Below are 12,910 nucleotides of genomic sequence, written 5' to 3' on the forward strand. Positions count from 1 at the left end.
CCAACCTGCCTCCAAGTCCGGATGCTGTAATTAACAGCAGGCACCACCATGCCTGGCTGTTTCTGATTTTGCTTAACACTTGGTTCCTCTTCTCTTTGAAAAACCCACGCACCAGCTTTCTTAATCTGTCACTCAACTCCTTTAGGGGTCACTCAGATTTTCTAGATTACTGTAACTTCCGTAAACCAGTCCAGCAAACATTACATTAAGTAAACCTTTGTTTTCTTCCAGAAGAGATTGAAAGGGGGTAACACATGCAGTATCTGTTTCCATGGAGTGAGAAACTGCAGAGTCATTCTTGTGTAAGTAGAAGGTCAGGTAAAGGGTTTACAAGAAAGCAAGTGGACACACAGATGCCCTCTGCCCTCAGGACCTGCCTTCTAACACCACTTGCAGTCTCCTGTTGCTTTAAGTTTGGTCACTTTGAAGACGGGTGTTAGAAGGGCTTGTGATGTGGAATTCATAGGAGGACTCCGCATTTCCTGTGACCTGCTTGCACAGCTGGCTCAGTCACCTTTCAACAGCCTTCACTCACTTTCTCAGTGCCCGTCCTTTACTCTTCCCATGGTGCTTTCTTCCTTCCAGCACACTGCTCTACTATCTCCATGTTCCTCCTCTCTGTCCCCAGGTGAGCTACCCATCCACAGGGATGTTTTTAGTTTTGCTTCTGATGTATTTATTGCTAGAACACTGATAATATACAGCAGGCACTGGATACATACTCTGAAGAGATAAAATTGGACCTAACAGCTCAGGCTCTAGGTCCATTTAACACAGAATAGGAGCTTGACTTTTTCTCAAAGGATTAATCACCCCACACTGGAGAACATGATTCCCCGCAGCCAAGGACAGACTATTTCCCCAGATGTGTGGACTACACAAAGGTTTCATGCTGTCCAAATGCATCAAGTTCTATACGATACTCAAAATAATGTAGACAGTTGTTTTCCTTTTTACAGACTGGGGAGAATAAAACAATAGATTTAAGTCCACTCTTCAGGATTGTTCTCTTCAACAATCTCCTGCTCATTCTCTTCTCCCCCAACACAGCCCCTTCTATTGTTTTAAATATTTGGTACCAGCTCTGGTATTCCCACCTCCTGCCCCGAGCTTTTCAAAGGTGGTTTGGGTTTGTTTGCATTCCGCTAAGGTCTCTAACTCAGATCCTCTGGCCTTGACCTCCTCAGTGTGGCAACCATTTATAACCAGACGAAACACTAGTCCCCGTGCCTAGCCTTCTAGAACCTCACATTTTGCTTATTCCCCAGTCCTCCATGCCCTCTAGAATATGGGAGACTTCAATGCAAGAGGCCCGGGCTCCCTCAGGTACTCACCAGCTCCTGTCTGCCTGTTTGCTGTGAGTGCATGAGTCCACTGTGGCTTGCCTTTGCTCTTTGCTCCTTGTCGAGCCCTGAATCAAGCCTTGCCTCACAAATGAGTCACCCCGTGCTACTTTGTAGTTGTGTAGATTTTGCTAAGTCATTCGCCTCTTTATCTTCCACTCTTAAGGTCTCCACCTTTTTTCTGCATTCATGATTGATTTATTTACTTTTTTTTTTTTTTTTTTTTTCCGGAGCTGGGGACCGAACCCAGGGCCTTGCGCTTCCTAGGTAAGCGCTCTACCACTGAGCTAAATCCCCAACCCCGATTTATTTACTTTTATAATTGCTAAATTCTAACCATCAGAATGGCAGAAGTCCCCCTCCCTGCCAGACAGGGTTTCTCTGTGTAGTTCTGGCTGTCCTGGAGCTTTGTAGCTTTGTAGACCAAACTGGCCTTGAACTCAGAGAACTTTCTACTTCTGCCTCCCCAGTGCTGGGATTAAAGGCGTTTGGCACCAATGTCCCATAGGGCAGAGGTCTCTTAAATTAAATTCTAGAGCGACTTGGTAGAATAGGCCTGTGTCTGAGCATATGGGAGGCTTGCTTGAGGATTGCAAGTCTGAAATCACCCAGGGATAACTGTCAGTTCAAGGCCAGCATGAGCTAAGTAATGAGATCTTGCCTCAGAACAAACAACAAAAATAAGTAAAAAAAAAGAAATCCTTCCTTTTTTTTTTTTTTGGAGCTGGGGACCGAACCCAGGGCTCTACCACTGAGCTAAATCCCCAACCCCTTGTTTTTTTGAAGATTTTATGTTTTACTTATGTGTATGTGCCAACCCTGTGGCTGCCATGTGTTTGTGGGTTTCCAAGAGGGCCAAAAGAGGGCACTGATGAAACTGAAGTTCCAGAAGGCCAGGAGCCACCACATGGGCGCCAGGATCCAAATATAGGCTCTCTATAAGAGCAAAAAGTGCTCTTAACCACTGAGCCATCTCTCCAGCCCCTGTGGTTGTTTTTATATTAAAGGGTGGAAAAGTTAAAGACAGTTTCCATTCCTGGATTGGACTCTAGAAAGCTGGGCATTGGTGTCAGGCATCACGTTAGAGCATAGATCTATGAAGGTAATCAGTTTTAGTGAGGAAACTTACTGGGAAACATGGGTACACTAAGGGCTACAAGGTGTTGGGATAAGTTCTCTGGCAGAAATGTGTGCAAGGTGCCAGGAGGGGTGAGAGTTGGTGACTGTTAGAAGGGGAAAGATGGGGGTAGGAGCTGAACGGGAGGTTTCTCAAAGGATGAAGGGCCAAGGCAGATCCTGAGTCAAAAGAAGGCATTAACCTAAAGAGATGACTCATGGGAAATGTATGCCTAAAAAGCATGGGTATTTCAGACTAAAGAGGACAAATGTGAGAAGTCATTTTGGAGACACTATCTCAGACTGTTAAAGGAACAGGCATGCTTTTCCTTTATGGTTCCATGGTGACACCCTATGGTAATTTTGCCAACAATTGAAAACAACAGAAAAAGGTAGGAAAGACGAGAGAAGTCCACCTAAAGTTCTGAAGACAGTAACTCAGAAACCAGCCTAGTGCCAATTTATCTGAGGCCAGAGCAAAGCTGTCTTTAACCAGGTTAAACATTAAGCATAGGGCAAGTTTAAAATGCAACTCGGATAACAGTTTTGAATAATAAACTTAACTATAAGACTACACATGGCCAAGGCCACACTAAGCAAAAGGGAGGTAGACCTAATAAGGTAAGTGTGGGAGAGTTCAGCAGTGAATAAAGCCTCATCTGGGGCAGGAGATAACTAATGCCAAGGGTCAGAGCCTTGGAATACTTCTTATCTGAAGCATGTGGGCTTGGATGACACCCATGGACACCCTAGGCACCAGAGATACAGCCCAATGGACTAAGGGAGCACGCAGCGCAGCGGAGACAGAGCGAACCCCCAAGGTCTCACTAGGACTCCCTCTCTGAGCTCCTGGTCAGCCTGGTCAGCCTAGGAAGTTCCAGAGTTACATAAAAACAAAAAGGTCATAAAAAGAAGAAAATTGGTAAAAATGTGATACTACTTTTTTTTTTTTTGGTTCTTTTTTTTTTCCGGAGCTGGGGACCGAACCCAGGGCCTTGCGCTTCCTAGGTAAGCGCTCTACCACTGAGCTAAATCCCCAGCCCCGTGATACTGCTTTTTAAAATCCCTTGAAGTTTTCTACTTTATGTTGATAATCTCATCCTATTACTTAAAAAAATCCATTTTTGGGGTTGGGGATTTGGCTCAGTGGTAGAGCGCTTACCTAGGAAGCGGAAGGTCCTGGGTTCGGTCCCCAGCCCCGAAAAAAAAATCCATTTTTAAAACTTCATGTCATACAATATTCTGCTCATTTCTATTACCAAAACCAAATTAAAAATTTCAAATAAAAGTCAGGTACATTTCTGAAAGAGTAAAAAAATATGTAAGTCACTATTTCTGTTGGTAAATAATTGAACAATCTACTGAAACTAAATACTCGGAGGATAAATATAAAATTACATAAGTGTTTCTAACCACAGAATGGTAGATTAATGGTGTGTTGAAGAGGTATTTGGTAGAAAGGGTTAAGACTGACAGCCAACACAGCTTTGAAAATCACAAAAACACTTAACCACGTGTCATTTAAAATACTAATAAAACTAATAAAAAGGCTTAATGAAAAAATCAATTTTTATCACAGCATCAGCAAGGAGTTATTTTTAAATCTGTGTAAATGGAAACAGAGCAAGAGCAAACAGTCAGACTTTCCAAGTGAGGTGATTCGTCTCACACTGGGGGTCAGGGAAGGCTCTCTGCCCCAAAAGCCCAGCCCAAACCTCACCACACTAGTCAGAGCACACGGCCATCAGAAGGGTAGTGAACACAATTCTTTAAGATCCCCCCTTCTTCATAAACTCCTCCAATCCTCAAATCGCATCCTCTAACTCCCAGTAAAGGCTTAGAATCGAAGTGCTGGTAGTTACAACAAATGTAAAGTTCCTTCTTATAGTCAAGACTCCTTCCTTCTGCATCTGATTCCCATCAGAACAGTGTTAGACACAGACCACTAGGGCCCATAAGGCTCATTCTGTACAATGAAACTGTGTGGGTTTTTATATCAAATGAACGTGGCAGTACACGCCTTCATTCTCTATTGTTTAGGTTTGACTGAGTGAGGACAATAATTACCTTCCAGAGACAGCTGTTGTATTGCTCCCCCTCCCTCACAATCACAAGGTCTTTTCTTAGCCATGCATGAAGAATCAGTCTTTTAGATAAGAATACACCATTAATTGGAGAGGGGTTTATACTGCCCCAATAAATAAATATAGAGAAATATGAGGTGATAAGCTGTCTTTACCTCATAAACTCGTATTTACTGTGGGAGGTATTTACAGCAGTCCCTTTATCCTTGGTTTTGCCTAACAAAATTTCAATTATTCACAGATAATTGCTGTTGGAAAATATACTTAACTGGAAAATTCTAAAAATGAACAATTCATAACTTTCAAATATCCTCTTATCAAAGCATAGTTCTATTTATCCTATTTTATCATTTATTATTGTGAATCTCTCACTGTCCCTCACATATAAATTAAACTTTCTCACAAGTAAGAGCATAGAGGAAAACATATACAGGGCTCAGAACCTTGATTTTGGAGACAGGGTCCATGATGTAACCCTACACAGCCCTGAACAGATCAGTGCCCAAGTCTAGCATATACTAAAATTTGGCTGTGGGAACATATGCCCCTCAGTGCACATGTTCACGTGTGTGCACACGCCTCAGTGTGCATGCAGGGGGAAGTCAGAGGGGAAGCCTCCCCACTTTATTGAGACAGGGTCTTTTGCTGACTGCAGAACTCACTGTTTGAGGTAGAATGACTGCCAGCAAGGCCCTGTGACCTGTCTGTTTCTACTTGACAGCACTAGAGGTCAGTGGTATGTACTTCCATGCCTGGCTTCCTGAGTGGATGCTGGGAATCCAAACTCAGGTCTTCATGCTTGCACAACAAGCACCAGGTCATAATCTTATATACCTGAGCCATATCACACCAGTTCTTCAATGGAAGCTTTCTGTCTGACACTTTGTTAACAATAAACACTTCTGGCATCCCTTAGAATCTTAGGATGTACTAGGATTTAAACAAACAGAGAGAGAGAGAGAGAGAGAGAGAGAGAGAGAGAGAGAGAGAGAGAGAGAGAGAAGCTGGGGAGATAACCCAGCAGTTAAAAGCCTCTGCAGTTCTTGCAGGGGAACCAAGTTTGAGTTGACTTCTCAGAGGCTCACAACTGCCTATAACTCCAATTCCAAAGAATCTGACATCCCTAGCCTCCTCAGGCACCTGTACTCATGTATACATACCACAGAGAGACAGACAGACACAAACACACACAAATAATCAAAAATTAAATTGCATTTACCCCAAGACAGTAATTCAGAACCAGAGCTACCTTAATCTGGCACTTGCACAGCAGCCCTCCAGCTTTACACCTCTACAAAGAGAGAACAAATCCTTTGGCTAATCTCCCACTTTTTCAGGAGCACCACGTCTTTCCTCACAGGAAACACAAACTGTTTATGTTTTTAACTTTATTCTCTCCTGCTGTCTATATTCAACATTCTTTTTTTCTAAAGATTTTTTGTTTATTTAATATATATGATGAGTAGCTATCTTCAGACACACCAGAAGACAGCATCAGATCCCATTCCAGATGTTTTTGAGCCTAGTGGCTGCTGGGAATTGAACTCAGGACCTGTGGAAGAGCAGTCAGTGCTTTTAACCACTGAGCCATCTCCAGCCCTCTAGTCAACATTCTTATCAAGTCTACATTAGCAGCGTCCTTCCCTCTTCCTTCTTCCTCCTAGTTCCACCGATAACTAAATTCTGGTCCTTATTACTTCAGACTTGAACTGTCATGGTCCCTAACTGGTCTGTGGGACACCATTGATGCTATTCTGAAATCTGGATCTACCATCTTCCTAAGACACTCCTCTCACAACTTCTACTCAGAGGACTTGCGCAGCAGGGGCTCATGCTTCTCTAACACTAACTACTTAACTCTGAGCGACCTCACACATGCTTACTGAACTGCTTATCGAATAAATACATAAAAATGTTTATCACCTTCTTCCTGTCTACAGCAGAGGTTACAAACTCAAATACCTCAGTGAGAGTCTACCTAGAACAAAAGGCCGTGATCGAGATGGTGGTAAACTGGAGAACACTATTCACTAAAGGGATAGGTTTGGGGGTTTTGTCTGTCTGTTTTTGTTTCACCATTTCCACTGATTGGTGTGATAATGGAACATGGGCCCATGTTTCTATGTAGTTCTCTGAAGATAAGCTCTGCTGTGAGACAGCCCACTTTAGGGCATGGCTGCCAAATCTGGCCAGAATGAGAACAGACTCCCCAAGTAATTCTTTAATTCCACAGCCACATCAGGGCACATAGATTCCCACACCCACCCCTACTAAATCAATACATGTAATCCTTTAAAGGATAATCTAAAAGCACAGGTTTATAAAACTTGCTGGGTTTTATATGGTGACAATTTACTCCCATTAAAATCTAAAAATATGGGGTTGGGGATTTAGCTCAGTGGTAGAGCACTTGCCTAGCGAGCGCAAGGCCCTGGGTTCAGTCCCCAGCTCCAGAAAAAAAAAGAAAAAAAATCTAAAAATATCACCACTCCCCCCACCAACCAACAACTCAGTAATATAAGTTAAAGCAAGCACAGGTATGGCCCTCAAGTCGTAAGCTGTTGACTTTAATATGCGGGATAAGAGACACACTTCTGACATTCTAAGTTCTTTTTATATCCTTTTCGTTAATTTTTAACTTTTATTTAACTATTTGAGAAAGGATCTCCTTACATAGATCAGGCTGGGCTTGAACTCATAGAGATCTACTGCCCTCCTTGTAGGTATGTGCCACTGTGGGCATCTCAAGACCCTGTCTCAAACACTCACCCCTTAGTTATGACTTTAAAATCAGAGTGAGTTATTTATTTATTTATGGATGGTGTGTGTGTGTGTGAGCGTGTGTGTGATGTGTGTATTGTGAATGTGTGAGTGTGTGTGTGTATTGTGTGTGTGTGAGTGTGTGTGATGTTTGTATTGTGAGTGTGTGTGTATTGTGTGTGTATGTTAGTGTGTGTGAGTGTGTGTGTGATGTGTGTATTGTGAGTGTGTGTGTATTGTGTGTGTATGAGTGTGTGAGTGTGTGTATTGTGTGTGTGATGTGTGTATTGTGTGTGTGTGATGTGTGTATTGTGAGTGTGTGTGTATGTGAGTGTGTGTGTATTGTGAGTGTGTGTGTATTGTGTGTGTGTGAGTGTGTGTGTATTCTGTGTGTGTGTGAGGGTGTGTGTGTGTGTATTGTGAGTGTGAGTGTGTGTGTGTGTGTGTGTCTGTGTACCTTTATGGTAGGGATTCTTTTATTCTCAGGTACCCCATAGACTAACAGGGAGCTTGGAATGTACTTTGTATGCAGTAAACATTTGAATTTTTTTTTGCTTTGTCTTTGAGACAATGGTGCATGAATCCCTCCTGTTCAGTCCCCACAGTGCTAGTATTATGAATATGAGCACTATGACAGGCAATATTTCTTAAACAGATGAGTATTTGTAGGATCTGTGACATGAAAGTACGAACAAATTTTTGGGTCTCTCCTCTCTTCTTTCATATATATATGTATATATATATATGAAAGCAGGATATGAAAAAAACATATGTATGTTATTCAGCTGACCGAATAACAATATCCAGTTCTTTGGTAGAGAATACAGAGGTTCAAAACAGTGTAGTTTCTAGAACTACCACCAAAATGAAGTATCTTGGCCTTTCTCCAAGGGTGTTGGCAAGATGGCTCCATGAATAAGAGATAATAAGGGAGATATATATATATATATATATATATATATATATATATATATATATATATATATATATATATATATATATATCCCTGTATGTCTCTCTGTCTCTCCTATATCCCTGTATATCTCTCTGTCTCTCCTTCTTTCCCCACTCCTTTCTTTTTTGAAAGGCCCTGGCTAGCCTGAACTCCCTATGTAGACCAGGCTGGACTTGAAATCACGAAGATCAACCTTCCTCTTCCTTCCTCTGAGATTAAAGATATACACTACCACACCAACCCAGGGTCACTTTTCTTTCTTTCTTTTTTTAAGGGTCACTTTTCTTAAAGAATTAGCTTTTAGTTTATGCTAATGGCTATATTGGAAGAAATAATTACTAAAAATATGATATTTTACAAAGAACTAACAGTAATAATTATCTATGAGAATAAATGTTTTTGAGAAAAGCTCTCATATAGCTTAGGCTGGCATTTATCCTTGTAGCTAAGGATGGCCCCAATCTTCTGATTTTCCTGCTTCTACTTTCTGGTCCCGAGATGACAGGCATGCATTACTACACCCAGTACACCCAGTGCTGGAGATCAAGCCCAGGGATTACAGTGTGACAGGCAAGCAATCTACCTACTAAGCTACATCCCCAGCCCTAATACATTTTATATATAAATAAAACAGCGAATTTTAATGGATCTAATCAGTGAGATTAAATCTTGAACTAATCACGTAACAAAATAATGTCCATTTAATAGAATTCTGTATGTACACAGACCTGAGTTGGATCCCCAGAGCCCAGAATAGAAGGAAAGAAGCAATTCCATGTGATTAAAAAGTAGGATAGGGCTGGAGAGATGGCTCGGCGGTTAAGAGCACCCGACTGCTCTTCCAGAGGTCCTGAGTTCAATTCCCAGCAACCACATGGTGGCTCACAACCATCTGTAAAGAGATCTGACTCCCTCTTCTGGTGTATCTGAAGACAGCTACAGTGTACTTATATATAATAAATGAATAAAAAAGTAGGATAAAAGTGTGTCGTTGCTATAATATTTAAAAACACTGTTCAGCCCCCCTCTATTTATAGTTTATATAGTAATATACACAGGATTATAAAGGCTCCATGAAAACAAAATTAACAACTTTTTTCAGTGTAAAACTTTCTAAGTAAAACCCAGTAAAATCACAGATAACTAATGATTAAAGTTATAAAAACACCTGGAGAAAAGATTACAAATACTATTAATTTTGATACAAAATAATCCTGAACTGACATCTGACAATAATACAATCATTGAGAGAGAGAAGAAAATATGTATCTTTTGGCAAAAGGTGGTCAAATTCAGGAATAACATAAAACAAACAAATCCTACCCAGAGGCAGAAGCATCTGAAGTACAAATTCAGCATTAAGCTAGCTGAGGTGGTTCCTATGGCTGTATTTATACTCTACTTACCAGGGTCATAATGATCGCCTCTGCTTGAATATTCAGCCAAGATACTCTTCATTTCTGTGTCAACCAAGAACTGTAAAAGTTGAACATAGAAAGTTAACATGCCCCCACTGACAAAACACTAAATAGCTTATGTCTTAAAAGCATTTAACATTCCCAACAAGGAGACAAAGCAAACTCATAAAACAAAGAATTTTCCTGAAACTTAACAGTAAACTACCCACCAGCAATTCCAGAAGGAAATGATAACGAATAAGCTTCTGAACAGGAACTTCCTACTGTATACTCTGTACTATCAGTTGCTTCTTGTCAAAAGCTGACTGAATAACAATATCCAGTTCTTTGGTAGAGAATACAGAGGTTCAAAACAGTGTAGTTTCTAGAACTACTACCAAAATGAAATATCCTGGCCTTTCTCCAAGGGTGTTGGCAAGATGGCTCCTTGAATAAGAGTTCTTGCTATGCAAACCTGACAACCTGAATTCAGTTCCCAGAACCCAGAAAGGAGAGAACAGACTTCACATACACAACATATTCATACACACACTCATCTGCCCACACATATCATATTTACACACACATGCACACACACACGCGCACACACACACACATGCACACACACACACACACACTCATGTAGAGAGTAAATTTACAAGTTTTAAAATATATTCATGGCTGACCATCTGGTACTGAATAACCAATGGGAAGCTCTTCCCTGGGGAAGACTATTTCTCCCACTCTCAGCATTCCTTAGTTGCCTATATAGTTCTTTGTCTAGGGTTGCGTTGGGGCCCTGTGAGATTTAACAAGTTTATTGGTGTCATCTTGATCAGATCTTGTTTAGAAAGCCCTGAACTCATATACAAACAAGTAAGTAACATAGTATGGACTGAGCAGGCTGTATTTATTTGTTTGTATTGTATTTATTTGTATATATACACATATATATCATATATACTATTTAATATACATGTATTTGTATACATATATATTAAAAACATAAATGCCAACAGTTTAATAAGAAAAGAAGCCATGAATCAGAAAGAGAGGAAGGGAGACAGAGAGAAAGGAAGACAGAGGGAAAGCAGGCAAGTACTATGGGGATACAGGGACTGGTTGCAGCTGAATGGAACAAAAAGAAGGGGGAATGGATGTTACTATATTTTAATTTTTTTAAAAAGTAGTTTTTGAGTATGGTTGTGAAATATCAATAAATTTAGGTAGACCTTGAAAAATTGATATATAGTTACATCCTAAGTTTTAATCTTAAAAAAAAATCAATTTATAAAACATTCACAAAAGAGTGATGAGCCCAGTTGGTGGTGGCACACACCTTTATCCCAGCACTCAGAAGGCAGAGATAGGCGGATCTCTGAGAGTTCTAGGTCAGCCTGGTCTACAGAGAGAGTTCCAGGACAACCAGGGCTACACATAAAGAAACACTGTCTCAAAGAAACACAAACAAATAAACAAAAACAACAAAAAAGAGTTGAGATGATATAATTTTATTATAATATCGAAAACATTATTTATGTTTGATAAAACACAGTAAATTATAAGTTCTTTAAAGCACTGTGCATAGCTAATGTGGTGGTGCACGCCTTGAATCCCAGCACTCCGGAGGCAGAGGCTGGCAGATGAGTTCAAGGGTAGCCTGGTCTACACCTTGAGATCTGGCCTCAAAAAAATAAAAATAAACAACAACAGCAACAACAGCAAAACAAAAACAAAACAAAACAAAAAACGGCCACCTAAGTCTGGTGGCCCACGCATTTAATCCCACCACTCGGGAGGCAGAAGCAGACTCATCTCTGTGATTTCCAGGGCAGCCTGGTCTACAGAGACAGCCAAGGCTCCGTGGAGGAATCCTGTTTTGAAAAAAAAAATTTAAAGTACTATACATATATTAAGAAGCAATCTTGTCAGGCTCCATCCACATCTTTAATTCCAGCACTCAGAGGCAAAGGATCTTTGAGAGTTCTAGCCCAGGGAAATACCTATAGTGAGGCTCGATCTCAAAAGAGTGTGAGGGTTTGGAGAGATGGGTCCAAGGTTAAGAGCACTGGATTATCTCCATCTTATCATCTAAGGGGAGGTACGTTATGTAGAGATGATTCTACTCGTGAGTTCATGGCAAGTCACACAGAGAGGGGAAATGCACCAGAAATAGAATCAAAATAAGCCATAGCCGCGCTAGCAGAAAGTTCCGTCGGGTTTTCAAGGTCTCTTAACAAATCTACTTGCTTACTCTAACCGCAAAATTTACAAACTACATAAACCACTACCACTAACTCGCCCCCTGGGGGGTGAGGTGGGGGAAAAAAGAAAAATTAGAGGTCAAAGACTTCACCTTATAGTTAAGGACTATAGAGAGAGGGAGGGGGTGTTCTAACAATGACACTTCAAATAGATGTTAAATGTAATTTGAATTGGAGGATAAAGCAGAACAGAGCTTCACTCCCAAGCCTCCTATTGACATGGCAGCCACAATACCTGTCTTCCGTAATGACTCACTCACTCTCAGTGAATGAAGGCATAATCACAGGGTTCCTCCTCTGGACAAACTAGAATACTGGAGTACTCCTCGGGAACCAGGGTGCGAGGCAAGCGCTTGCAACTTTATGCAACTTGCAGCAAATGGGACTTCAGTCACTAGAGGATGTGGGCGATGTTAGCTAACAGGAACCTGGCGGTCGGCTGGAGCTAAGCACCTGCCACCTCAGACACGGGGACGGACGATCCTCCCCGCCACACCGCTCCAGGCAGGGGAGCCCGAGTCTGAGCACCCGAGCCCGCTGACCCGCGGAGACTGACAGCCTCACCCAAGCCACCGCCCTCGGAAAGTCAACTGCCTCCCTGAAAGCGTTTGGCCTGGGATGTCCCCGGGTGCGCTGTCCTCCAGGGTGCCCGCGAGACAGAAACGAGGATGGAGGGGAGGTAAGCATGAGGCGGGCAGCGCGGGCGCCGCCGAGACAGAAGCAGGGATGAGGGCAGGACCGCCACGGTGGCCGCGCCAGAGGCTTGGAAGATCCGCCGGCCAGACTGGAAGCGCTTCAAGCCCCAGAGGCGCCGCTCCGACGCGCGCTAGCCGGTCGGAGAGCCGCCGGCAATGGAGCCTCAGCAGGCGCGAGGCAAGTCTCTGGAGGATAAGACGCCGCAGCTCCGCGACCGACTCCCGCCCCTCCCGAGCTCCCGGCCTCCCGCCCGGCTCCAACCCGGGGAGCGCCGCCGAGGCTCGTGCACACTCAC

General features: G+C 42.3%; 1 protein-coding gene across 8 annotated transcripts in view; it reads right to left on the bottom strand.

The window, feature by feature from the left end:
* The window catches only part of Entpd5 (ectonucleoside triphosphate diphosphohydrolase 5), a 36,167-nt gene that overhangs the window by 23,178 nt on the left and 79 nt on the right, over nucleotides 1-12,910 (bottom strand). For 3 of the 8 annotated variants that reach the window (XM_006240344.3, XM_017594152.3, NM_199394.2), the window contains one exon: nucleotides 9,665-9,734. Coding sequence is in view for 3 of the 8 variants with exons in the window: in XM_017594152.3 (XP_017449641.1) it covers nucleotides 9,665-9,673 (9 nt within the window). In the remaining 5 variants the exon portion in view is untranslated. Of the gene's footprint in view, nucleotides 1-1,334; nucleotides 6,462-9,664; nucleotides 9,735-12,154; nucleotides 12,320-12,910 lie in introns of those variants that run through there. The other 5 variants (XM_017594153.3, XM_006240345.5, XM_017594151.3 and 2 more) reach the window with 3 other exon arrangements.

This window comes from Rattus norvegicus, chromosome 6, assembly GCF_036323735.1.
Source record: "Rattus norvegicus strain BN/NHsdMcwi chromosome 6, GRCr8, whole genome shotgun sequence".
NCBI classification, from domain to species: Eukaryota; Metazoa; Chordata; class Mammalia; order Rodentia; family Muridae; genus Rattus; species Rattus norvegicus.